Raw genomic sequence first — 27,851 nt, 5'->3', positions numbered from 1 at the left:
AGAGGGTGGTAGAGGCAGAATCTCTGGACAAGTTCAAGAGGGAGTTAGATAAGGTTCTTGTGGAAAGGGAAATTAAGGGTTATGGGGAGAAGGCAGGGACAGGGTACTGATAGTGGAAGATCAGCCATAATTTAAATGAATGGCAGTGCTGGTTTGATGGGCTGAATGGCCTACTCCAGCACCTATTGTCTTAAATAATCCTTGTGACAACCAGGAGATTCAGGATTCCTGAACATTGAAATACCAAACTTCCACACACTTGTAATTTCACAACTGGCAAGTTAGGGTCCAGCGTTGGATTGCAAACTTCTGTTAGGATGTGCATTCTGAATTAGCATGCAGTATAGTGGTTTTAATTATTTTCTCGTGTAATTTGTTTCAACAGAAAGACAATTGGTTAGATCAATATCATCCTCTGTTCATGACATCTTTGATCTCTGCACTGCAGTGTGAAAGCTTGACATGTGCTAGCTGTCAAGATCCTGGTGCCTTTGACTCCCAGATTCATCGATGGGGACACAGCTCAGTCATTCTAGCTCTCTAGCCCCTAGGCATTATGATGCCATGATGCCATGACCATGCTACACACTTGGAGGAGGTGGAGCGGGGGGGGGGGGGGGTTTGACTGACCTGTACAAGACAGATTCATGTTTTAATGCATTCACATTTGCTTCAATATTTTAATTCATTTATTTGGTCATTTTTAAAAAAAATTAGGAGTCATTTAGAAACAGCTGCAAAAATCTTCCATAGCATTTTCAATAGGTGAAAAATGGCAGTCCTGTGGTCTAGTCCAAGGTCAGCCACCAACTGCTCAATTTTCTTATAATACAAAACTAAACAAGATTATGAAGAGGATATAGTGAATGATAAAGGTGATACAGACAAACTCAATGCGTGAGAATGTCACAGATTGTATAAATAGAAACATATAAGGCCATTCACAGTGCACAGAACAGAAAAGCAGAGAATGTTTTTTTTAAATGATGAATCAGGAGGTGATGTTCAAAAATGAATTTTAAGATGCAAATGCAGCAGGCAATTAGCAGGGGAAATTATGTTTGCCTATATTATGTTAAGATTAGAGTTTAGCAATATATATATATATCTCACTGCTACCTTGAAAATACAGCGTTTGGAGTGGAGGGAATGAGATGAAGAATAATTAGACTGATACAGTTTGCCCTATGAGGAGATACTGAATAGACCAGGCACATATTCTTTAAGATTTGGAAGAATAAGGCTGAATACTGGATGAATAGTTTCGTTGGTGGAAGAGCCTCAAACCAGGGGTCACAGTTTCAGAATAAGAAAGACAATTTGTGACAGATACGAGGAGAAATTTTCTCACAAAGGTGGGATTCACTATTTTGAAGGGCTGTGGATGCTCATTCATTATTCAATCAAAACAGATTGATAAATTTCTGGATATCAAGGGAAGAAGAGGATATGGGCAATAGGGCAGGAAAATGGATTTGAAGTAGATCAGACGTGATCTTGAAGAGCAGAACAGGAACAATGGATTGAATGGCCAACTCATAATCCCGATTCTTACATTCTCAATTAGCCTTCAGTGTCTTAGTGATAAAATGGACACTTTCCTTTGTACACTTCCCTTTGTATACCTTGGCTGTAGTCCCAGAGGCAGTTCTTTGTCCTCTGTCCAGATCAACATATCCACAATATACATGAATATTACAGTAAACAATTCCTGGGCTCGTTCAGCCACACCAACAGGTAACTGGCTTGCAGGATTCTGTGAAAATACAAATCCAGTATTTAGAATGAACATTAGAATGCAAACAAACCATCTTTGCACAAGAATGTCAATCCACATTTCTTTTGAATGTATTTGTGGACCAGTTCAATGCAAGACCCTTAAGATAATAATAAAAAGCATTACTGTTGGCACTAAGCTCTTGCTTGTTGTTCATCCTGAAACTCAGAGGCTATAGGAGTAAAAACAAATAAGTTGGGGAGTCACACTGTGCAAGAAAAAGAAATGTTTCTTTTTTTCAATCTTTTAATTAGTTTTGAGAAAATAATAATATCAAATACATATAAAGTTAAGGTAAAAGTAAATTAAAATTACAAATAGTAAACAACGGTAAACAAGATGTGTATGATCCATGTTGTTGATTAAAAAAAAACCTGTAACTCATGTAATTTCTAACTCCAACATATTATCTGAGCAATCAAAGCTCAGTGTCAATTACTAATTTCAATACTAATAGTACAAAAAAAATGAAGAAAAAGAAAAAAAATATATTTTTAATACAGAGCAAAACTTTGAAAATAATTGAAAAAGTAACCCCAAATAGAATTTTTTTTTAACGAGTTTTAGTAGTTGAGCACTTAATTTTCTCTAGAGAAAGAAGCCATCAAATCCGATAACTATTGTGTATGTGTGGGAGGGACATCGTTCCACCACAGTAAAATGAGCCTTTTAGCAATCAGGGAAACAAAAGCAACTACATAGGATTGAGATGGAGTCAAAATTATGTCCACTGGCCCACTCATTCTAAAAATAGCAATAAAAGGGCTTGGAGATAGATTTATTTCAATTCAGAAAAGATTACTGTGGTTTTTAAATTTTTAAATAAAATATTCAAAAAAAATTTAAAGAGGGTGTAGTAAATGCCTCTTTCCAGTAATTACAAAGGGAGGGAAATAGCCAGAACAAATGATACAAAGTACTTTCCTGAGTTGTACACTTATCACATTTAGAAGATATACTAGGGTAAAAGTTAGCTCATTGAATTTTGGAATAGCAAGCCCTATGGACAACTTTAAATTGTAATAAGGAATGTCTATCACAAAGAGAAGATGAATGCACATTTTTCAAAATAGACTCCAATGTATCTTCAGGAAAGAGTTGTTGAAAGTCATGTCCCCAAACTTTCTTCATGTGAGATAAAGAACTATCACTAAATCTTAATAGTAGTTCATAAAGGGCTGAAAGCAGTTCTTTCTGATTAGGTCTAAAATTATACACTTCCCAGATAAGATTAAAATCTAAGTCTTGGGGAAGCCTCAGTGTTAAGGAGGTTAATAAACTCCTAATCTGTAAATAGCAAAAGAAATGTTGATTAGGTCATTTACATTTGGCAGATAATTGCTCAAAAAGAGGAAAGATTTTGGTCTATATGTCCAAGAAAGATTGGATATATTCAATGGTCTAGGTTAGGTATTCAATGTCTTGAACTTGAGGGTAAAAATAATTATGTAAAATTGGACAAATTAATAAAAATCTAAGGTAACCAAAATGCTTTCTAAATTGGAACCAAATTGTAAAGTCTATCCAACTACCAAATTAAAGTTAATTGAATATTGAGATAATAGAGCGAGAAAAAGAAATGTTTCAGCAGTAGAGACAGACCTTTTGGTGGTCCCAGAGTAGCTTATGGTTCAGATAAAAGGATTTTGGATTTCAGATTTAATGTCAGAATACAAACATGGCATCACATCCAATGCTGAGATTCATTTTCCTGTGGGCAAGGCAGAATTGCTACTAATTGACCGTGCAACAAAAAAAATTGTACTCTACATATACATATAAATAAAGAACCGTTAATAGATAATGAATTTAAACAAACTGTGCAATTCAGAGAGACTTAAAAAAAAAGTGCACAAGTAGGAGTCCTTAAATTAGTCTCCAATTTGTGCTTGTCGTTCAGGAATCTGATGGTGGAGGGATAGCAGCTGTTCCTGAACTTGATGGTGCGAGTCTTATGGCACCTATACCTCTTTCCTGATGGCAGCAGCAAAAACAGAGCATGTCCTGGGTGGTGTGGGTCTTTGATATTGCTGCTGCTCTCCAATGGCAGCATTCCCTGTAGATGTACTCAATAGTGGGGAGGGTTTTGCTTGTGATGTTCTGGGCTGTGCCCACTACCTTTTGGAGGGCTTTATGCTCAAGGGTATTGGTGTCCCCATACCTGACTGTGATGCAGCCGGTCAGCACATTTTCAACCACACATCTGTAGAAATTTAAATCTTCACAAACTCTCGGGGAAGGAGAGGGACTGATGTGCTTTCTTCACGATGCCATTGATGTGTTGGGTCCAAGAAAGATCTTCCGAGATAGTGACTCCCAAAAACTTAATTTGCTCACCCTCTCCACCTTAATTTTGGTGACACTGAGTGCACCATTCAGCCAAGTTTTCAATCTCCCTTCTTTATATAACCCACTACAGTGGTATTGTCGGCAAATTTGTAGATGGTATTATTGTCATATCGAGCCATACAGTCATAGGTGTAAAGTGAGTAGAGCAGGGGGCTAAGAACACAGCCCTGTGGTGCTCCAGTACTGATGGAGATTGTGGAAGAGATGTTCTTACCAATCCTCATTGATTGTGGTCTGGAGTTGAGAGAATTCATGATCCAATCACACAGTAGAGTGTTAACTCCCAGGAGCACAGTAAGGTTCAAAAACTTGACAGCTGTTCAACAAAATTTGTTACTAAATTAAGGTGCTAGACTTAAGGATTTGTATCTTCTGCCTGAAGGAAGTAGTGAGAAGAGAGGTTGATCAAGGTGATGGTAGTCCTTCATGATATTGGCTGCATACAAGGCAATGCCTCAAGTAGATGTGTCCAGTGGATGGGAGGTCAGTGCCCATGAGGGACTTAGCTAGGTTTGCCAATGTCTGTACCCCTCCACTTTCCTGGGCATTCAGCATCAAGCAAGGCATCAAGAAAATCCGCATTCCCTCCGACAAATGCTCATTCTCAGAAGTTGGGTCAAGGCTGGACAGTCACTGGCAGGCAGCCTAGTTTAAAGACTGAACCCCGCAGAAATGCCAGGAAGCAGAATATGTCCCAGCCCTCTTGGTGATTGGAACTGCAGTCACAGAGAAAAGATTCTTGTTCGTACTTTATTTCTTTCACACCAGTCATCTTGCAGCAAATCTCGTGAAAATATTAACTTGATATGTATGACGCTATGAATCCAGTTTACATCCATTTCTCAAGTCCACCAATGGCATCCTGTCATTTTCCTCAATCTATCCAATGCTTCCAAATAATCAGAATGCTTCTCCAACAAACAATACAGGACAGAAAATCCCTTTAACTAAATTCTGGGAAGATTCATACCATTGCCTCGGACTGTCTCCAACCAACATTCCATCTGCCCATCCATTTCTCTGGCAACTATCTGAAACTGAATCAAGGGAGAATTTACACTTTTGCAGGTTACATATTTTTAACATTAATTTTTTCCATTGTTGGCAAGACAAATGTTTGTTGCCTATTCCAAACTGCAATATAGGTGATGGCACTGAACCATTCACATTAATACTTGCAGAACTTCAGAGGAAAAGTTTCCATAGTGTGATTAAGTAGCAAGCTCCAGGTTTCAAACCAATGATAATGAAGGAACTGCAATTTGTTTCCGTCAGGATGGTCTCTGACTGGAGGGTAAGCTGTAGCAGGTGGTGGTGCTCCTTTCTGCCTTTTGACCTGACACGATGTCAGAGCAGCCTAGGTAAACAACTGCAAAGCATCTGTAAATGGTACACATTACACTCATTGGACACTAGTAGTGGAGGGAATATGTATTTACAGTGGGTGAAGGGGTACTAATCTAGTGAACTTCTTGACTGATTGATTTGAACTTGAAGTTGTTGGTTGCACTGATCCAGACAAATTACTGTATTTCAACACATTTCTGACGTGCCTTCTAGATGTTTTCAAGTGCAAGGTAATGATCCAGTCCCTGATCTGCTCTTCTAGCCATGTGGCTCCCTAAGTTGAATTTCTGCTCAATGGTTATTCCCCAGGAAAATGATGACAACAATGGTGATACCATTGAATATTTATGATGGGTTGATAAGACTTTTACTTGTTGGAGGTGGTCTTGGCTTAAGCTATGTCAAGGTGCAAATGTTAGTTGCTACTTTATTAGCTCATCCCTGATTCCATCTAGATCCTGCTGTATATTGATGTGAATTGTTTCATTTACCAAAGAGTTGCAGATGAAATTGAACTTTATGCAACAGTGAAATTCCCATTTTTTGGGCTTCAACTGGAAGGAAGATCATTGACAAAACAACCAAAGAGGATTAGATCTTAAACAAAAATTATTTGAGCTGGAATCAATTATAATGAAAATAGAAGCAAGAGAAGGCCATTCAATCCCATGCTTCTGTTAACCCTTTCAACACGATTACGACTTCAGCATCCTATTTCTGCTTTCTCTCTATACCTTTTTGCCACAAGGGCCATATCCAACTCCTTTTTGAATATATCTAATGAACTAGCAACTTTCTGTGAGATGCAGTTCCACAACCACTTTTGGCACATTGCCTTTACAGCTCCAGTGATTAGGACCAGCCAGGTATTTGAATCCAACACTATCTGTAAGGAGTTTGTACATTCTCCTCGTGTCTGCATGGGTTTTCTCCGGGCGCTCCGGTTACCTCCCACCGTTCATAACATACGGGGAATGTAGGTTAATGGGGTGTAAATTGGACAGCATGGACTTGGGCCCAAAAAGGCCTGTTATCATGTTGTATGTCTAAATTTTTTTTTATTTTAAGAAATAGATGTCTTTCTCTATTCAAGATGCTACCTGGCCTGTTGAATATTTCAGTTTAATTGATTTAATATGACAGCAACATTTCCGTGTTTATCTTTGGCAATGAATTAATGAAAATATGACTACATTCAGTGCAACATGACAAGTACGTCACTTGACTAAATTTAAGGAATATACAAATTTGAATAACATTGCATCAAGACTGACATCAGTTGAAAGATCATGGATAATAATTCACATCGTAATATCATCTGCAAAAACTCAGACATGTTTACGTGACATTTCCACTCCTGGATATGTTCCAGGAAAATCTGACTCAATTATTTATAACAGATTTATTTTTGAGCAGCATTTAATGACTTTTCCTCTGGCACATTGCCAATTTCTCACAAAAGTAGTAAAAAAAACAACTACGTTGAAACACCAACCTGAAACTATATAACACCATATATTACCTATTAATATTCCTATCATTATACTCTACTAACTCGCTAATGCAGAATAAGCGTCAATCCAAAAGTCAAAACTACAATTCAAAAATTATGGATGTGCTTTCAAATTGCAAGTTGCTGGATGTCACAGTGCAATGGGAGATGGGATTTGAGGGAAGGAATCAACTGACCTGGATGCTAATTGAGTGGAATAATGCATCAGGTGCAGGCGCCTGTCTGCTTTTTATTCATTCCTTGACAGAGGGCTCACAGGCACAAAATGCTGGTTACATGCCTTTGCTTCCTAGAGAAACAGCATGAGCAGCTGAGTGTCTCCAGCCCTTGTGTATTGTGTAATGTATTACCTGAACTGTGTTAAAAATTCACACACATTAGATGCATAGTAAATTTCCTCAAGATTGTTCCAACTTCAGAAGCACTCCAATCCCACAGCAGCAAAAGACATCTTTCTATTGGAGGATGAGGCATCAAGAAACTATTATGTGATTTAATATTTTACATGAAGTTAAGAGCAAGGTTTTAAGCAAAATCTTAGCAAAGACAAGATCTGGAAAGGGTGACATAATGGGGTTGACAATTCACATAAATCATTCTCATAATTATTACAAGTAAGGCCAGCATTTAGTGTCTCGCATTAAAACTATGTTTGAGAGTAGTTGTAGTCCATGTGATAAAAGTGGTTCCATTGGGCTGTTAGGTCATGAGATTTTGACATGAACAAAGAACTATGATAAAGTTTGAAATATGAACACTTATGACTTGGAGTTCAGAGGTAGCCTTCTTATGCAAACTTGGTCTTTATTCTTCAAAGTTGAAATCACAGGTAACAGAAATTCAGATGAAGCAATCAGTTATTAAATGGCAGAAGTAACAAATGCATTGAAAATTCCCTTCCTCCTTGGGGAATGGGTGCCAATTACACAGGCCACATTTTTTTTTAAAAAGGCTGAAGACTTTTATGTTTGGCTGCAGAAGATTCTTTAATTATACCCCATCAATGAGCAAAGGCATAAGGTGGGGGGGGGTCAAGAAAAGAGTTGCATGTGTATAAGGCTCCTAGAACGCTTCCACCAGCGTTGTCTCCGCTCCATCCTCAACATTCATTGGAGCGCCTTCATCCCTAACATTGAAGTACTCGAGATGGCAGAGGCCGACAGCATCGAGTCCACGCTGCTGAAGATCCAGCTGCGCTGGGTGGGTAATGTCTCCAGAATGGAGGACCATCGCCTTCCCAAGATCGTGTTATATGGCGAGCTCTCCACTGGCCACCGTGACAGAGGTGCACCAAAGAAGAGGTACAAGGACTGCCTAAAGAAATCTCTTGGTGCCTGCCACATTGACCACCGCCAGTGGGCTGATATCGCCTCAAACCGTACATCTTGGCGCCTCACAGTTCGGCAGGCAGCAACCTCCTTTCAAGAAGACCGCAGAGCCCACCTCACTGACAAAAGACAAAGGAGGAAAAACCCAACACCCAACCCCAACCAACCACTTTTCCCCTGCAACCGCTGCAACCGTGTCTGCCTGTCCCGCATCGGACTTGTCAGCCACAAACGAGCCTGCAGCTGACGTGGACATTTACCCCCTCCATAAATCTTCGTCCGCGAAGCCAAGCCAAAGAAAAGAGGAAAGAAGGACAGGAGCTAACGAAGAACCTAGTGCTCATGAAGTGGTTTGAGCGACTGGTAATGGAATGCATTAAATCAAACTTTCCAGCAACAATGCACCAGTTCCAGTTTGCCATCCAAACCGGGTCCATGAATAATGCTATAGCCTTATCTGCCCTTTTTTTTTAAATTATCCTTTTACCCTCAGTTTAAAGCTGATGTAAAGAACTCTGCTGCTGATTAGACAATTTTGCCTGCTGCAGAAAGCATTCCTCTGGTACAAGAGAGCAGCGATCTCAATGTTATTGTTGCATATCCAACACTAGGCTGATAGATTCCTCACAAATGAAGATCAAGTTCTTCTGCAGTTGTGTTATCCTTAGATTGCTTTTTTGGTGCAATCATGAATGACTTCATCAAGGAGTGCTAAGTCAGAAGTAAGGCTTATGGGTGATTTATATGTTCTGTTGATCTTTTCTCATATTGCTGGTTCAAGAGGTGCTGTTGGGATCAAAAGTCTATAATAGCTCTGTGTTAATATTAATTCTAGGTTAAGCTATATTTCTTATAAAAAATGTTCTAGTAAATTTTAGAGTCAAAATATTTTATATGTATACTTAGTAAGTTAGTTGTGGGCTGGTACAGGGTTACACACAAGTCAGGACATTTACAGATACAGCATTGAAATCAGAAAATGTTCGTTTTCAAAGTCACGGGTCTTGGAAAGAGAGCGAATGGATTTGAAGTGGGTCTTAATTATTCAAGAACAATGGAGTGTTTGCTTTATTAAAAACTGAAGTATCTAAGTACTCAATAAGTGCTGAAGGAAACCATCTGTTTTTAAACTAAACCACTTAAGGCCTCTTGAACAAGAGAAACGAATCTCAGCCATGTGACTGATATACTTAAGTCTTTGAAACAAAAGTGAGGTAATCTTTCAGGGTCATGTCATCTACAAGCTAGAGGTATGAAGATCACAAGTTTTACAAGAAACTGGGGTTGGCAACTGTTTAAAATTCTAATAACTGATCACATGTTTTCTAGGAATTAACACTCACCTCATTGATGATGTCATTTCATGAGTTTAAGGGTATATATATCTGAAGGGAAAGGCATCTTGAGCCCAGAAGAAGAAACCAGAAGGAAAAAAGATTGACAGTATTCTTTGGAGAAGGGAAGGAGGTGGTGTTCTAAGTGGCTTTAAATTAAGCCAGACCACTTCTGTCTCTTTTTGTTATTAGAAGGCAGCCTTGTAAAAGAACTTGAGAACTCTTAAGAAGCTAAAAGGCAGATATGTGGTTGACATATGATTTTATTGCCCGATTCTAATTTTGAGGAATATGTACTTTCAATACAACAAAAGGGATATATATCTGATTTGTACCGTATTTTACAAGAAATTGATAGTAAAAAATATTGGGATAAGGATAAGTTGAAATGGGAAAAAGATTTAGGTTTTATAATAGCTGAAGAAGCCTGGATGGAAATTTGTCAGAATAGTATTAGGAAATTGGATAATGCTAGATTAGCGATGATTAATTACAATTTTATACATCAGTTATATTTAACACCTGAGAAACTAAAAAAGTTTGGTCTTAGTAAGTCGGATTGCTGTTTTTGTTGTGACCAGACGGCTAATACTTTTTTGCATACTGTTTGGCTTTGTGATCGATGGCAACAGTTTTGGAAGGGTATTCAATCTATATTTAATAGTTTATATAATATTTGTCTTGTATTAGATCCTGGTATATTTTTATTAGGGAATATGCAATCATTAATTGATTTGGGCCTACAAGATTATCAGATTTCTTTTATCTATTTAGCTTTAGCTGTGGCCAAGAAATGTATAGCTCTTACTTGGAAAGATAGAAATATATTAACTTTAGATAGGTGGTATTTGGAGATGAAGTTCTGTTTGACCATGGAAAGGATATCTTTTTCAATTCAGGATAGGATGTCTTTTTATAGGTTGAAGTGGACTCCATTTGCTAAATATATGCATTTAAGTTTGATTTAAAAATGTTTTTAAGTTTGATATTTTAGTATTGATAATTTTTTAAAAAATTTTTTGATGTTAGTATCTTTATTTGTTATTTTTTATCTTTTTTTGTGTAAGGGTTTTTTTTAATATAATTATTGTTCATTTTATTAACTCTTCACTCTTTCACTTTTTATTTTGGGGGGGGTTAGACTAACTTTAAGCTAGGTCATTAATGTTGTGTACTAATTTGGGGGGGGGTTTAGTTTATTTAGTCTGCCGAAGTAGTATTGTAATTTTTATTATCTTATGTTTAATCTTTTTACTGTAACTTTCTATTTTATTCATGTTATAAAATCTTAAATAAAGTTTAAAAAAAAGAAGCTAAAAGGGAGTTGAAGACCACCAGTATTAGAGTAAAAGAAGAAATCTCTTACTGAGGAAATAACACAAGATTTGTGAGTTTGAACAGCCTAAGGACTAAGTCATAGTGTTAAACACTTCATTACTGCTTCAAGCAACAATTTAAAAGAACCTGAGGTTTCATAATCCCTTCTGAACTACAATTTAATAGACCATCAAGTTACACAAAACTTTAAAATACTAAGAAAACAGCCTGTGCTCTGGCCACAATGTCATGATAAACCCATAAAACCCTGATATATGTCTTATACCTTTGTTGTGAGTGTCTTGAATGTTGAGTGTAACTGTGGTTAGTTAATGTTAAATGTTGAGGGTGGGGGACGAAAAGAGCTTGAACTCTGCAGAAAACTTTGTATAGAACTGATCATTGTAAATTGTACTCAATGATGATGCTGTGAGGAGTCACGTGATGGATTAGTGGCCGATCGGGAAAACCAGCGCTCTCCAGGAAAATAGGAAAAAAGTTAGGAAAGAGCAAAGCATAACAAAAATAAAATATAAGAAATAGAAGATAAAGATACAGAGAAGAGAAAGAAGATGGTTTCCAAGAAGGAGAAAGTATAAGCAACTGGAAAAAAAAATAGAAAAGTCACTGGAGAAGAAAGAAGAAGGCATTAACTGCAAGAAGGAACAAGGTGCTGTGGTGGCCGACCCTCGAGGTCAGTGCCTGCCCAGCGGAGTCACGACTCACCAGACAGTGGACTACAAAAATAGCTCTCGGAGCCAAACAAAAGTGCGCAATCAAAAGAGAAAGAGGACACCGGTGGGAGGCGGTCTCAGCAGAGGAGCGGGCTGTCACAGTGTGAACAGCTGAGGGACACCCAACACCAGGGTTCTCAACTGGAGGACGAGGAAGGCAGCAGATGAGGGAGCGATGAAACAGACGTGGGAGATAGACGGAGGGATGACTGACAAGACCAACGTCAGGAAGCACGACAGACAAGCAGCCCAGGAGGGGAGGACCAGCAACAAGAGGCCCAGCAGGAAGAGGCCGGACAAAGGGGTACAAGTAGCTCATCAGGGAAAACAGAAGAGACACAGACACAAATAAGAGAAGAAGATGACACAAACACAGGTACAGACACAGAAAAAGAGGAAGAATGAGATCACTAAAAGAATGGTTATCATTGGAATTTAATGGAATTAAAAGGAAAATGAAAAGAACAGAAGATAAAATGCAAAGGTTAGAACTGGTAATGACAGAAATAGGGAAAAGAGTAGAGAGTGTGGAAGAGCGGGAAACTGCTGTAGAAATGGAAGTAAATGAGTTAAGAGAAAAATTGGAAGAAAGTGACTAAAAAATTAGAGACACAAGAGTTGTTATCTCAGAAAATTGATATGTTGGAAAATTATGATAGGTGTAACAACAAAAAAAAAGTGGGCCTGAAGGAGGGTGAAGAAGGCACAGACATGAAGGAATTTATAAAAGGATGGATCCCGAAGGTCCTGGGAATAAATGCAGGAAGAAATGGAAATAGAAAGGGCACACAGAACATTAGCTCTGAAACCACGGGCACATCAAAAACCAAGATCCATCTTAATAAAATTTTTGAGATACACGACAAGAGAAAATATACTGGAACGGGCAAGGAATAAAGTTAGACAAGATAATAAACCATTGGAATACAAGGGTCAAAAAATATTTTTTTACCCAGACACAAGTTTTGAACTCTTAAAGAGGAAGGAGTTTAATACAACGAAATCGATTTTATGGAAAAAAGGATACAAATTCATGTTAAGACATCCAGCAGTGCTTAAAATATTTATACCTGGGGAGCAAAACAGACTGTTCTCGGATCCAGAGAAAGCGCAAGAATTCGCAGAACATTTGCAAGACAGGAGAACAGATGTAACAAGAATGAAGAACGGCGATAAAGTATATACAGAGATATAAAAACAATGTATATGTAAAGAACTAAAGTGGGAAAAGAGAAGGGAAGGAAGGGAGTAAGGGGGGAAAGAGAGAGAGAGCTTTGTTATATTTGTCAAAAAAAAGTGTTTTCTGGAGAGGGCTGGATAGAGGGGAAATAACCATCACTGCAAAATCAGTTGACGCTGCGAACAAGATCGCAATCCAAATGAAAAGGGGAGTGTGGTTGCCCGGCAAGGGATAAGGGGCAACTCAGAGAGGGGGGTAACTTTTGGGGTTAAGGTATTAGTGGATGTGGGAACTGCGGGAGTACTTTATGTCTTAAATGTGTTGTCGTACATTAAGTGTAATAAGAGAGGTGGAAAAGAGGTGTATGCAAGATATAAGATGGCCATGTTGAACTATATGACTATAAATATTAATGGAATACATAACCAAATTAAAAGCAAGAGGCTACTAAATTTATTGAAGAAGGAAAAAAATAGACATAGCATTTGTGCAGGAAACGCATCGAACTGAAGCAGAACATAACAAACTAAACAGAGACTGGGTAGGACACGTAATGGCAACATCCTATAATTCAAAAACTAGAGGTGCAGCCATACTAGTTAACAAAAATGTACCAATCAAAATAGAGGAGGAAATAATAGATCCAGCAGGGAGGTATGCAATGATAAAGTGTCAGATATTCTCAGAATTTTGGAATTTGCTCAATATATACGCACCTAATGAGGAGGATCAAAAGTTTATGCAGGATTTTTTTTTGAAGATTGCAGACACACAAGGAAATATCTTGATAGGAGGGGATTTTAACCTTAATTTGGACCCAATGTTGGATAAAACTGGACAAGACAAGTAAAAAGGATAAAGTAGCCACATTTATGGTTAAATTAATGCAGGAAATGAAACTTACGGATATATGAAGATGGCAACACCCAAGAGAAAAGAAATTTTCATATTGATCGAGTCGGCACAAAATTTACTCAAGGATTGATATGTTTTTGTTCTCAGCCCATATTCAAGGGAGAGTTAGAAAAACTAAATATAAAGCTAGACTACTATCAGATCATTCACCCCTATTATTAGCAATAGAACTGGAGGACATCCCACTAAGAACATATAGATGGAGGTTAAACTCCATGCTACTTAAAAGACAGGAATTTAGGGAGTTTATTGAACGCCAAATTAAAACATATTTTGAAATAAACACATGATCAGTGAAAGACAAATTTATATTATGGGACGCAATGAAAGCCTTCATTAGAGGGCAGATAATAAGTTATGTGACTTGGATGAAAAAGGATTACAATCGGAAAATAGAGCAGTTGGAAAGGGAGATAGTAAGTACAGAAAAGGAATTAGTAAAAAGGGATGATATAACAAAAAGGAGAGAATTGGCAGACAAAAAAATTAAATGCGAAACATTACAAATGTACAGGGTGGAGAAGAACATAATGAAAATAAAGCAAAAGTATTACGAACTGTGAGAAAAAAAACACATAAAATATTAGCCTGGCAACTTAAAACAGAACAAGCTAAACGAACAATATTGGCATTAAGGAAAAAAGAGGGAGGAGTCACGTGATGGAGTAGTGGCCGGTCGGGGAACTCCAGCCCTCTCCGGAAAAGTAAAAAAAAGACAGTGAAAAAACGAAGGCACAAACACAGAAACCAAAATAAAGTGAAAGTAAAGGTGTGGAGAAAATGGCAGCGAAGAAAGAAAAGCCAAAAGCAACGGGAAGAAGAGAAGAAGAAAAGACGTCGGAAGAAGAAGGTGAAGGCCTTACCTGTGCGAGGAGGCCCGCCGTGGAGAGAGAAGCCCGCTCCCTAAGGTCAGTTGAAGCCCCGAACCCGGGACTACAAAAATGGCTCACGGAGCCAAACAAAAGTGCGCAACCGCGCAAGACAAAAATAACACTGGCGGGAGGGGGGACCAGCTGAGGAGTCGATCTCCACAGCTGAAACTGACAACCACAACAAAGCAGCAAGAGGAAAACATAGAAAATAATGAGAACAAGAAAGAAGAGAGTAAAAAGAAATCAAAGAAACAACAGATGACCAACCCAGAGGAAGAAGACCAGCATCAAGACACTTCTAATAAAAATAAGAAGACCAAAAATACCCAACAAAATAAAACAAACAAACTAACAAGAAAACCAGAAGAGACAGAGGTAAAGGACACAGATCCTGGAGTGGACTCAGAAGAAGAGGAAGAACACAGAGAAATGGAAGATGAAGGGAAGGGCAAGTACATGGATATATTTTTTTTTAAAGAATATATGGAATCAGTAAAAGAATGGCAATCACAAGAATTCAGTGAAATAAAAAGAAGAATAAAAAGTACAGAAGAAAAAATGAATAGATTAGAGAGGATCATGTCAGATATAGGAAAAAGAGTGGACAAGGTGGAAGAACGAGAAACAGCCATAGAAATGGAAGTAGATGACATAAAAAAGAAATTAGAAGAATCTGATTAAAAAAAAGTTAAAGAGACACAAGAGCTGTTAGCTCAGAAGATAGATATAATGGAAAATTATAATAGAAGAAACAATATAAAGATAGTGGGCCTTAAGGAAGATGAAGAAGGCAAGAATATGAGAGAATTTATAAAAGAATGGATCCCCAGGGTCCTAGGAAGTCCAGAATTACAGGAAGAAATGGAAATAGAAAGGGCACATAGAACATTAGCCCCTAAACCACAACAAAAACCAAGATCCATTCTAGTAAAATTCCTAAGATATACAACAAGAAAAAATATATTGGAGAAAGCAATGAGGAAAATAAGAGAAGACAAAAAACCACTGGAATACAAAGGTCAAAAAATTTTTTTCTATCCAGATATAAGTTTTGAACTCCTGAAAAAGAGGAAGGAGTTTAATACAGCAAAAACCATCCTATGGAAAAAAACGATATAAATTTATGCTAAAGTATCCAGCAGTACTTAAAATAGTTATTCCAGGGCAGCAAAACAGACGATTCTTGGATCCGGAGGAGACACGAAAATTTGCAGAACAACTACAAAACAGACAGAGAGATAAAGACATGTAACGAGAACAAAAATGACCACGAACTATATGTATGTGTGTATGTAGGTGTATATATATATATATATATATATGTGTGTGTGTGTGTATGTATGTATGTATATATTAAAAAAAAATATAGTATAGGTAAGAACTAAGAAGGGAAAGAAAGGGAAGAAAAGAAGTATGGGGGGAATTAAGAGAGTGACCGTTATATATGAAGATTAAAATCTTTTCTGGGGTGGGTGGGTGGGGAAGAATTAGGGTCACTGCGAAATCAGTTGACGCTTGCGAGTGAATTCGCAAATCCAAATGGAGAGGAGAGATGTGGTTGCCCAACAAGGGACAAAGGGCAACTCAGGAAGGGGAGGGAATAGTGGGGTTAAAGAAATTTTAGATAGGAGAATAATGGAAATATTTTATGTTTTAGAAATGTTGTCTTATAATGTGTTCAAAAAAAGAAAGCAGAAATGGATAAGGAAAGGTGATGATGAGGAAACGGAAAGGAAAGATAAACAAAGTATGAAATGGCTACGTTGAACTATATGACTTTAAATATTAACGGAATACATAACCAAATCAAAAGGAAGAAACTGTTAAATTTACGGAAAAAAAAAATTGATATAGCATTTATACAAGAGACTCACTTAACCGAAGTGGAACACAAGAAATTAAAGAGAGATTGGATAGGACATGTAACAGCAGCATCATATAATTCAAAAGCTAGATGAGTAGCTATATTAATCAGTAAAAATGTACAAATCAAAATAGAAGAGGAAATAATAGATCCAGCAGGGAGATATGTAATGATAAAATGTCAGATATATTCGGAGTTTTGGAATTTACTCAATGTATATTCACCTAATGAAGAAGATCAAAAATTTATGCAAGATATCTTTTAAAAATAGCAGACATGCAAGGGAACATACTAATAGGAGGGGATTTCAACCTTAATTTGGATTCAAACATGAGTAAAACTGGGAAAAAAATTAACAGAAAGAACAAAGTAACCAAATTTATAATTAAATCGATGCAAGAAATGCAACTTTTGGATATATGGAGGAAACAACACCCAAAGGAAAAGGAATATTCATATTATTCGGGTAGACATAAAACATACTCAAGAATAGACCTATTCCTGTTTTCAGCTCGCATGCAAGAGAGACTTAGGAAAACGGAATATAAAGCTAGACTATTATCGGACCACTCACCCCTGTTATTGACAATAGAGTTAGAGGACATCCCACCAAGAATGTATAGATGGAGATTAAACTCCATGCTACTTAAAAGGCAGGATTTTAGAGAATTAATTGAACGACAAATTAAAATGTACTTTGAAATAAATACGGAATCAGTGAAAGATAAGTTTATACTATGGGACTCAATGAAAGTGTTCATCAGAGGGCAAATAATAAGTTATGTTACCAAGATGAAGAAGGACTACAATCAGGAAACAGAGCAGTTGGAAAGGGAAATAGCAAATATAGAAAAAGAATTATCAATGAAGGAAGACACAACTAAAAGAAGAGAATTGGCAGATAAAAAAATAAAATATGAAACACTACAAACATATAAGGTGGAGAAGAACATATTGAAGACAAAACAGAAATATTATGAACTAGGAGAAAAAACGCACAAAATTCTAGCGTGGCAGCTTAAGACAGAACAAACTAAGAGAATGGTATTGGCATTAAGGAAAAAAGACAAGCAAATCACATATAATCCAACGGAGATTAATGAAAACTTCAGAGAATTCTACGAACAATTATATCAAACTGAAAACGAAGGGAAGGAAGACAAAATAGATGAATTTTTAACTAAAATTGAACTACCAAAATTACAAACAGAGGAAAATAAATTAACAAAACCATTTGAAATAGAAGAAATACAGGAGATAATAAAAAAAACTACCGAACAATAAAACACCAGGAGAGGATGGATTCCCAATAGAATTCTATAAAACATTTAAAGATTTATTAATTACTCCCCTTCTGGAAGTAATCAACCAGATTGATAAAACACAAAGCTTACCAGATTCTTGCAAAACAGCAATAATTACAGTAATACCAAAGACAGGGAAAGATCCACTCGCACCAGCGTCATATAGACCAATATCTTTACTTAACACAGATTATAAAATAATAGCTAAACTATTAGCAAACAGATTAGCCGACTATGTACCAAAAATAGTAAATCTAGACCAAACTGGATTTATTAAAAAAAGACGAGCAACAGACAATATCTGTAAATTTATTAACTTAATTCAAGCAGTAGAAGGAAATAAAACTCCAACAGTAGCGGTTGCTTTAGACGCAGAGAAGGCCTTTGAGAGAGTAGAATGGAATTATTTATTCAAAGTACTACAAAAATTCAGCTTACCAGAGAAATATATTTAATTGGATTAAAGCATTATATAAGGGGTCATTGACGAAAGTGACAGTAAATGGATATATATCAAAACAATTTAACTTAAGCAGATCAACAAGGCAGGGATGCCCACTATCTCCTTTAATGTTTGCGTAAGCCATAGAACCACTAGCAGAACTGATAAGAACAGAAAATAAAATAAAAGGGATTAAAAAAAAGACAAGGAATATAAAATCAGTCTATTTGCAGATGACATTATAATACACTTAGCAGAACCAAAAATATCAATAAAAGAATTACATAGGAAATTGAAGGAATATGGAGAAGTGTCGGGGTACAAGATTAACACAAATAAAAGTGAAGCAATGCCAATGAATAATGTGGATTTCTCAAAATTTAAGAAAGAATCACCATTCAGATGGCAAACGAAAGCAATGCGATACCTAGGTATACAAATAAATAAAAACCTCGGCCATCTATATAAACTCAATTATCCACTAATGAAAAAATTACAAGACGACTTAGAGCATTGGAAAGACTTACCACTAACACTGATAGGAAGGATAAACTGTATTAAAATGAACATTTTCCCAAGGATACAATACCTATTTCAGACATTACCAATACGCTTAACAGAGAAATTCTTCAAGGAGTTAAAGAAAATAATAAGGAAATTTTTATGGAAAGGGGGGAAACCGAGGATAGCACTAGATAAATTAACAGAATGGTATAAACAAGGAGGCTTACAACTACCAAACTTTAAAAAGTATTATAGAGCCGCACAATTAAGATACCTATCAGATTTTTATCAAACAAGGGAAAAGCCAGATTGGACTAGAATAGAACTAGATAAAATAGGGGAGAAGATACCTGAACATATATTATATAAATGGGATGAAAAATTGGTACAACGTAGGAATTCTCCAGTATTGCATCATCTGATCAACATTTGGAAGAAGATTCATGCAGAAAGGAATAAAACAAATTACCAACTACCAAAACTAATTCTGACGCAAAATCAGCTAATCCCTTTTACAATAGATAACCTTTCCTTTAGAGAATGGGAGAAAAAAGGGATCAAAAGAATAGAAAATTGTTTTTCGGGAAATAAATTATTATCCTTTGAACAAATGAAGGATAAATATAATATAACTCACGATACAATGTTGGCATACTACCAACTGAAATCCTACTTGAATGACAAATTGGGAAACAGTCTGAGGTTACCAGAAGGAAGTAATTTTGAATATGTGATTACAGACACAATGATAATCAAAAAATTTGTAACAAACATGTATATTAAACTACAAGAAAAGGAGAACGAGGAAACAAATGGTAAAACTAAACAAAAATGGGAACAAGATCTAAACATAAAGATAAAGAAGGAAACATGGGAGAAGTTATGCTCAGGAACTATGAGAAATACAATAAACACGAGGTTACGTATGATACAATATAACTGGATGCACAGGCTATACATTACACCTCAAAAGTTAAATAAATGGGACCCAACAGTATCAGACAGATGTTTTCGCTGTAAAAAGGAAATGGGAACAATAATTCATGCAATTTGGACATGTGAGAAAGTGAAAAAATTTTGGGAAGATCTAAACCAGATATTAAATAAAATCACAAAAAGCAATATACCAAAAAACCCAGAGATCTTCCTCTTAAGTAACATAAAAAACAAAGAATTTGGACTCGATGTGGATGGAGCACAAAAAAGATTTGTTATGATAGCCCTAGCTGTAGCAAAAAAATATATTATGTCAACCTGGAAATTAGAAGATAACTTGAGAATACAACAATGGTATATAGAAATGAATAAATGTATTCCATTAGAAAAAATAACATATAATTTAAGAAATAACATTACAATATTTGAACAAATATGGGAGCCATACATGAAGCACAACAGAGAAAACCTACCGTGGACATCTACCACCTAAAATGACAGAAGCAGAAGATAATGAAAAGAACTGACTCAGTGGAATTTCTTGTTTATTTTTATTGAGTGACCACATTGTTTGATGGGTTTAACGTATCTTATATTCTGAACTTTAAATAAATGGGAGGGGAGGTGAGGGAGGGAGTGAGGGGAGGTGGGAAGGGGGGGGAGAAAATGACACTGTATATATTTAAGAAGGAAAATGTATGTATCTTGATCAATATGGTTTATAGTGGGAAAAATAAAAAAAAATTTAAAAAAGGAAAAAAGACAAACAAATTACATATAACCCAACAGAGATTAATGAAAATTTTAAGGAATTTTACGAACAATTGTATCAAACTGAGAATGAGGGGCAAGATGATAAAATAGAGGAATTTTTAGCTAAAATTGAACTGCTGAAATTGTAAGAAGAAGAACAAAACAAACTAATAAAACCATTTGAAATAGAGGAAGTACAGGATATATTAAAAAAGCTCCCGAACAATAAAACACCAGGAGAGGATGGATTTCCAATAGAATTTTATAAAACATTTAAAGAGTTATTAATTCCTCCTCTCCTCGAAGTAATGAACCAGATAGAAGAAACACAAAACTTGCCACATTCATGTAAGACAGCAATAATTACAGTAATACCAAAGACGGGGAAGGATCCATCAACACCAGCATCATATTGACCAATATCTCTACTTTACTCAGACTATAAGATAATAGCGCAGAATGTTTAAAAGGATCTAAACATAAAGATTAAAAAATGAAGTATGGGAAAAGTTAGGTTCTGGAACCATGAAGAATACAATAAACACAAGGTAACATATGATACAGTATAATTGGTTACTCCTCAAAAATTTTAAAAATGGGATTCAACATTATCGGATAGATGTTTTTGCTGTAAGAAGGAAATGGGAACAATATTACATGCAACTTGGGCATGTACGAAAGTGAATATGTTTTGGGAAGAACTAAATAAAATTACAAAAAAAATACCAAAAAAAAAACAGAAATATTTCTTTTAAGTAACATAAGAAGTAGAGAATTAGGCTTCAAATTGGACAACATGTAAAAAAAATTCATTATGATAGCCTTAGCGATAGCAAAAAGTCAACTTGGAAAATGGAAGAGAGCATGAGTATACAACAATGGTACATGGAAATGAATAAATGTATTTCATTGGAAAAAAATAACATATAATTTAAAAAATTAGTCACAATGTTTGAAAAAATTTGGGAACCATACATGGAACATATCAGAGAGCTTGCTTACGACCTCCATCCCCAAGAATGAGAATGAAAATGATAAGACAAAACAACTAGATTCAGTGTGTAATAAATAGATGATGCATTTTTCTTGTTTATTTTCCTTTGTGTGAAGATATTGTCTTATGGTTTTATTATATGTTAAATATTTATGGGTTTTGGAGGGGGGTGGGTAGAGGGGAGGGATGGAAAGGGGAAAAAAAAGGGAGAAAAGACCACTGCGTAAATTTAATGAGAAACGTTTGTACATATTTTAGTTGATATAGTTCATAGAGTTAAAAATTTAAAAAAATGCTGATACTGTTAATATTGACATTTATAATGTTGATAACTGAGTCCAAGTCTGGAAAAATCATAAATAAAATTTTCCAAAAAAAAAGACTAAAATACTGGGCCTTAAAAATAACTTTTCAGACAAGTTTAAACTGAAATAGTTTAGACTATAATACACACATTTGTACAATTACATTAGAGTATAGTGGGGTTTAAGTTTAGAGTTAAGTGAGAACTGTTATGTGATTAATAGTTTAAAAAAAACCTATTATTTTAAATTTATCACTGGCGAATCTTTCATTGCTGTTCCTGTGTTAGTACTAACGGGGGTCAGTTAATTCATAACAAGTCTATCTAAATTATATTGTACTCTTTGCTATAACTGAAGCTTCTTGTGATTGCACGCACACAAGCACTGACATCACCAGAATAAGCGAGTTGGCTATTTTCCTGTTCAAATCGCCCACGGACGCAACTTAAGTAAGATTAACTGGGTTCACTGACCACCTCTAAGGTACATCAGGGACCCAGTTGGATTCTGACAGGGTTGACTAGGTCGGACCCTTTCTAAATGCTGCTTAACTGGGACACTAACTGGGCAAATTGCCCGTTAACCCCATTTTACAGGGCAGTTTGAAAGGGCCTATTGAAACAGACTGAAATCACTTAAAATCCAGATCATGTAATCAGCACAGAATTTAATCTATTGTATTCATCCTGCTGTTTAAATCTTGGTCAGAGTACAATTAAAAATTATGAATTTGCAGTTGTGTGGTAAACTCTCAGACTATTCTCCATCCCATAGGAATATATTTTGACTTTGTTACAGGGATACTTTCTACCAGTAACCATGCAGTCTGTCACCAAGTTATAATTAACAAAGACTGAACACTGCTGTATCAACATCTTACCGTGGTATCCTCAGAGGGACTGTGTTCATGCTTCATGCAAGTAGGCCCAGTCTTCCAGGCTTCAATATCACCACAGTCACAAAACCCTCCTCCAAAAGAAGAATTCATCTAAAACCCAAAACCATACAATGTATTGAATGCAACAGAAATGCCTGCTTCAATAAAAGATCAGAAAAATTTTAGGATTTTACTGACATCAATAATTTTAAAACAAAATATTAGCATACCAAAAAAGATTTTCATTTGCTGTGTAGTCTGGAAAGAAAAATTGAACAGAATATTTCCAGCCATTGCTCTGAACATTCATTAACTCCCAACAACTAGACCAGTGGTTCTCAACCTTTTTCTTTCCACTCACATGCCAATTTAAGTAATCCCTATGTCATCGGTGCTCTGTGATTAGTAAGGGATGCTTAAGGTGGGATATGAGTGGGAAGAGAAAGTTGAGAATCACTGCTCTGGACCCAATTGTTACTGAAATATTTTGCTTGAGAAAAATGATCTCTCTGCACAACTGGCAAAGTCTATATAAACTCAGAGCCAGAGACGGCCTTGCTGCATATGGTAGCTGTTATTCAGGCTTTTACCCAAGCACTAAAGTCAATTACCGTATATTTCGCATGTATTATGTTGAGTCGTGAAACACAAAAAAACTCTCAAAATTTGGGGGGGGCAAGTTAAACACTGGATATACTTTTGAGACTTTAAATTCAGCTCAAAATCCAATCCACGCTGATTCGGCGTATAAATCAACCTGTGAAAAGAAGATTTGGCATACAAGTTGACCCTTGAAAAACCAAAAAACCTGACTGCAACAGATTTTCATTGAGATTTTAATTGAAAACAACATAATTAGTACCCTTCAAAATCACCATCATCATCTGAAAACAGCAACACACTTTGAACTCTTCAAAATCACTCTTGCTATTGTCATCTGAGGCAAAGATGGCGGCAAGAATATCCATAGTCTCACAGTTTAAGCAATCATCATATAGGTCCCAGTGTATATCTGATGAGGTGGTTTCAGCTTCAGTGTCCCATAACAAATCATCTTCCATGCCATCAATTGCACAAGAGATACTGCACTTTTTGAACATTTTTATCACAGTCTCCACTTTAACTTTATCCCATGTCTTGAGCTTGAAGTAACACAGTACATCAAGCAATGCAGATCGCTTTGCCTCACCTTTTGTGAATGACTTTTCTGCTCTCGCCATCCATGTATTCTATTCCTCATGCATATGGTCTTTAAATGGCTTGTTTCAGCAGACATTGGGAGGTTGCAATATAGATATCAAACCACCTGGGATAACTGCCATGTAAGTGTTATGTAGTGCTAATCTACTTTTAGACTTCACCATTTAGGTGGCTACGAAACATATCCCAGACCAGCTAACTCCATTCTTTGTGTAAACCACCTGCCCACCTATTCCACACATTGTCAATCCATAATTTTACACCATTTTCATCCATCCTTTTTTATGAGAATGTACAAAAATAACTGCAGGGAATTTTATTTTAGGTTTAATTTTGTGTTTGAAGATTATCATGGGTCTTAAATTCATCCTGTCTGCCATGCACGATACCACCATGGTAAACCTGGTCTTTTCATGGCTTGCACTTCTGTTTTTTTTTAAATATTTTATTTTTCACACTATAAACCACATTGATCAAGATACATACATTTTACTTTTCAAATATATACAGTGTCGTTTTCTCCCCCGTTCCCTCTTCCCATCCCACCCTCCCTACCTCCCCTCCCATTCATTTAAAGTTCAGAATCTAAGATACATTAAACCCATCAATGTTGTCACTCAATAAAAATAAACAAGAAATTCCACTGAGTCAATTCTTTTCATTCTCTTCTCCTTCTGTCATTTTAGGTGGTAGATGTCCCTGGTAGGTTTTCTCTATTATGTTTCATGTATGGCTCCCATATTTGTTCAAATATTGTAATATTATTTCTTAAATTATATGTTATTTTTTCTTATACATTTATTCATTTCTATATACCATTGTTGTATTCTCAAGTTATCTTCTAATTTCCAGGCTGACATAATACATTTTTTTGCTACAGCTAGGGCTATCATAACAAATCTTTTTTGTGCTCCATCCACATCGAGTCCAAATTCTTTGTTTTTTTATGTTACTTAAGAGGAAGATCTCTGGGTTTTTTGGTATATTGCTTTTTGTGATTTTATTTAATATCTGGTTTAGATCTTCCCAAAATTTTTTCACTTTCTCACATGTCCAGATTGCATGAATTGTTGTTCCCATTTCCTTTTTACAGCGAAAACATCTGTCAGATACTGATGGGTCCCATTTATTTAACTTTTGAGGTGTAATATATAGCCTGTGATTCCAGTTATATTGTATCATACATAACCTCGTATTTATTGTATTTCTCATAGTTCCTGAGCATAACTTCTCCCATGTTTCCTTCTTTATCTTTATGTTTAGATCTTGTTCCCATTTTTGTTTAGTTTTACCATATGTTTCCTTGGTCTCCTTTTCTTGTAGTTTAATATACATGTTTGTTATAAATTTTTTGATTATCATTGTGTCTGTAATCACATATTCAAAATTACTTCCTTCTGGTAACCTCAGACTGCTTCCCAATTTGTCCTTCAAGAAGGATTTCAGTTGGTAGTATGCCAACCCTGTATTGTGAGTTATATTATATTTATCCTTCATTTGTTCAAAGGATAATAATTTATTTCCCGAAAAGCAATTTTCTATTCTTTTGATCCCTTTTTTCTCCCATTCTCTAAAGGAAAGGTTATCTATTGTAAAAGGGATTAGCTAATTTTGCGTCAGTATTAGTTGGTAATTTGTTTTATTCCTTTCTGCATGAATCTTCTTCCAAATATTGAGCAGATGATGTAATACTGGAGAATTCCTACATTGTACCAATTTTTCATCTCATTTATATAATATATTCGGGTATCTTCTTTCCTATTTTATCTAGTTCTAATCTAGTCCAATCTGGCTTTTCCCTTGTTTGATAAAAATCTGATAGGTATCTTAATTGTGCGGCTCTATAATAATTTTTAAAGTTTGGCAGTTGTAAGCCTCCTTGTTTATACCATTCTGTTAATTTATCTAGTACTATCCTCGGTTTCCCCCCCTTTCCATAAAAATTTCCTTATTATTTTCTTTAACTCCTTGAAGAATTTCTCTGTCAAGTGTATTGGCAATGCCTGAAATAGGTATTGTATCCTTGGGAAAATGTTCATTTTAATACAGTTTATCCTTCCTATCTTTCCCCACATCTCCATCCTTTCCCACATCTCCATCGGGCACACAAAACTCAAAACGGTCAACCAGTTTACCTATCTCGGCTGCACCATTTCATCAGATGCAAGGATCGACAATGAGATAGACAACAGACTCGCCAAGGCAAATAGCGCCTTTGGAAGACTACACAAAAGAGTCTGGAAAAACAACCAACTGAAAAACCTCACAAAGATAAGCGTATACAGAGCCGTTGTCATACCCACACTCCTGTTCGGCTCCGAATCATGGGTCCTCTACCGGCACCACCTACGGCTCCTAGAACGCTTCCACCAGCGTTGTCTCCGCTCCATCCTCAACATCCATTGGAGCGCTCACACCCCTAACGTCGAGGTACTCGAGATGGCAGAGGTCGACAGCATCGAGTCCACGCTGCTGAAGATCCAGCTGCGCTGGATGGGTCACGTCTCCAGAATGGAGGACCATCGCCTTCCCAAGATCGTATTATATGGCGAGCTCTCCACTGGCCACCGTGACAGAGGTGCACCAAAGAAAAGGTACAAGGACTGCCTAAAGAAATCTCTTGGTGCCTGCCACATTGACCACCGCCAGTGGGCTGATAACGCCTCAAACCGTGCATCTTGGCGCCTCACAGTTTGGCGGGCAGCAGCCTCCTCTGAAGAAGACCGCAGAGCCCACCTCACTGACAAAAGGCAAAGGAGGAAAAACCCAACACCCAACCCCAACCAACCAATTTTCCCTTGCAACCGCTGCAATCGTGTCTGCCTGTCCCGCATCGGACTGGTCAGCCACAAACGAGCCTGCAGCTGACGTGGACTTTTTTACCCCCTCCATAAATCTTCGTCCGCGAAGCCAAGCCAAAGAAGGAAGATCCTTCCTATTAGTGTTAGTGGTAAGTCTTTCCAATGCTCTAAGTCGTCCTGTAATTTTTTCATTAGTGGATAATAATTGAGTTTATATAGATGGCCGAGGTTTTTATTTATTTGTATACCTAGGTATCGCATTGCTTGCATTTGCCATCTGAATGGTGATTCTTTCTTAAATTTTGAGAAATCCACATTATTCATTGGCATTGCTTCACATTATTTGCGTTAATCTTGTATCCTGACACTTCTCCTTATTCCTTCAATTTCTTATGTAATTCTTTTATTGATATTTCTGGTTCTGTTAAGTATACTATAACATCATCTGCAAATAAACTGATTTTATATTCCTTGTCTTTTATTTTTATCCCTTTTATTTTATTTTCTGTTCTTATCAGTTCTGCTAGTGGTTCTATGGCTAATGCGAACAATAAGGGCAATAGTGGGCATCCCTGCCTTGTTGCTCTGCTTAAGTTAAATTGTTTTGATATATATCCATTTACTGTCACTTTCGCCAATGGCCCCTTATATAATGCTTTAATCCAATTAAATATATTTCTCTGGTAAGCTGAATTTTTGTAGTACTTTGAATAAATAATTCCATTCTACTCTGTCAAAGGCCTTCTCTGCGTCTAAAGCAACTGCTGCTGTTGGAGCTTTATTTCCTTCTACTGCATGAATTAAGTTAATAAATTTACAAATATTGTCTTTGTTCATCTTTTTTTAATAAATCCAGTTTGGTCTAGATTTACTATTTTTGGATAAGAAGTGAAGCTGTGTCTGCATAAAGGTCTTTTTGTTTTGTTCCTCTATTTGTAATTTTGGTAGTTCAATTTTAGTTAAAAATTCGTCTATTTTGTCTTCTTTCCCTTTGTTTTCAGTTTGGTATAATTGTTCGTAGAATTCTCTGAAGTTTTCATTAATCTCCATTGGATCATATGTGATTTGTTTGTCTATTTTCCTTGATGCCAATACCATTCTCTTAGTTTGTTCTGTCTTAAGCTGCCATGCTAGAATTTTGTGCATTTTTTCTCCTAGTTCATAATATTTCTGTTTTGTCTTCATTATGTTCTTCTCCACCTTAT

At 36.3% G+C, this 27,851-nt stretch overlaps 1 protein-coding gene across 5 annotated transcripts in view; it reads right to left on the bottom strand.

The window, feature by feature from the left end:
• The window catches only part of ubr1 (ubiquitin protein ligase E3 component n-recognin 1), a 227,492-nt gene that overhangs the window by 166,044 nt on the left and 33,597 nt on the right, over positions 1-27,851 (bottom strand). For all 5 annotated transcript variants that reach the window (XM_069917334.1, XM_069917337.1, XM_069917336.1 and 2 more), the window contains exons 4-5: positions 22,649-22,756; positions 1,626-1,756 (exon numbers count right to left, since the gene is read on the bottom strand). In XM_069917334.1, the coding sequence (XP_069773435.1) occupies positions 1,626-1,756; positions 22,649-22,756 (239 nt within the window). The remainder of the gene's footprint in view (positions 1-1,625; positions 1,757-22,648; positions 22,757-27,851) is intronic.

This window comes from Narcine bancroftii, chromosome 2 (genome assembly GCF_036971445.1).
Source record: "Narcine bancroftii isolate sNarBan1 chromosome 2, sNarBan1.hap1, whole genome shotgun sequence".
Classification (NCBI taxonomy): domain Eukaryota; kingdom Metazoa; phylum Chordata; class Chondrichthyes; order Torpediniformes; family Narcinidae; genus Narcine; species Narcine bancroftii.
The sequence above is the reverse complement of the archived record's forward strand: the minus strand, read 5'-3'. Positions and strand labels throughout refer to the sequence as shown.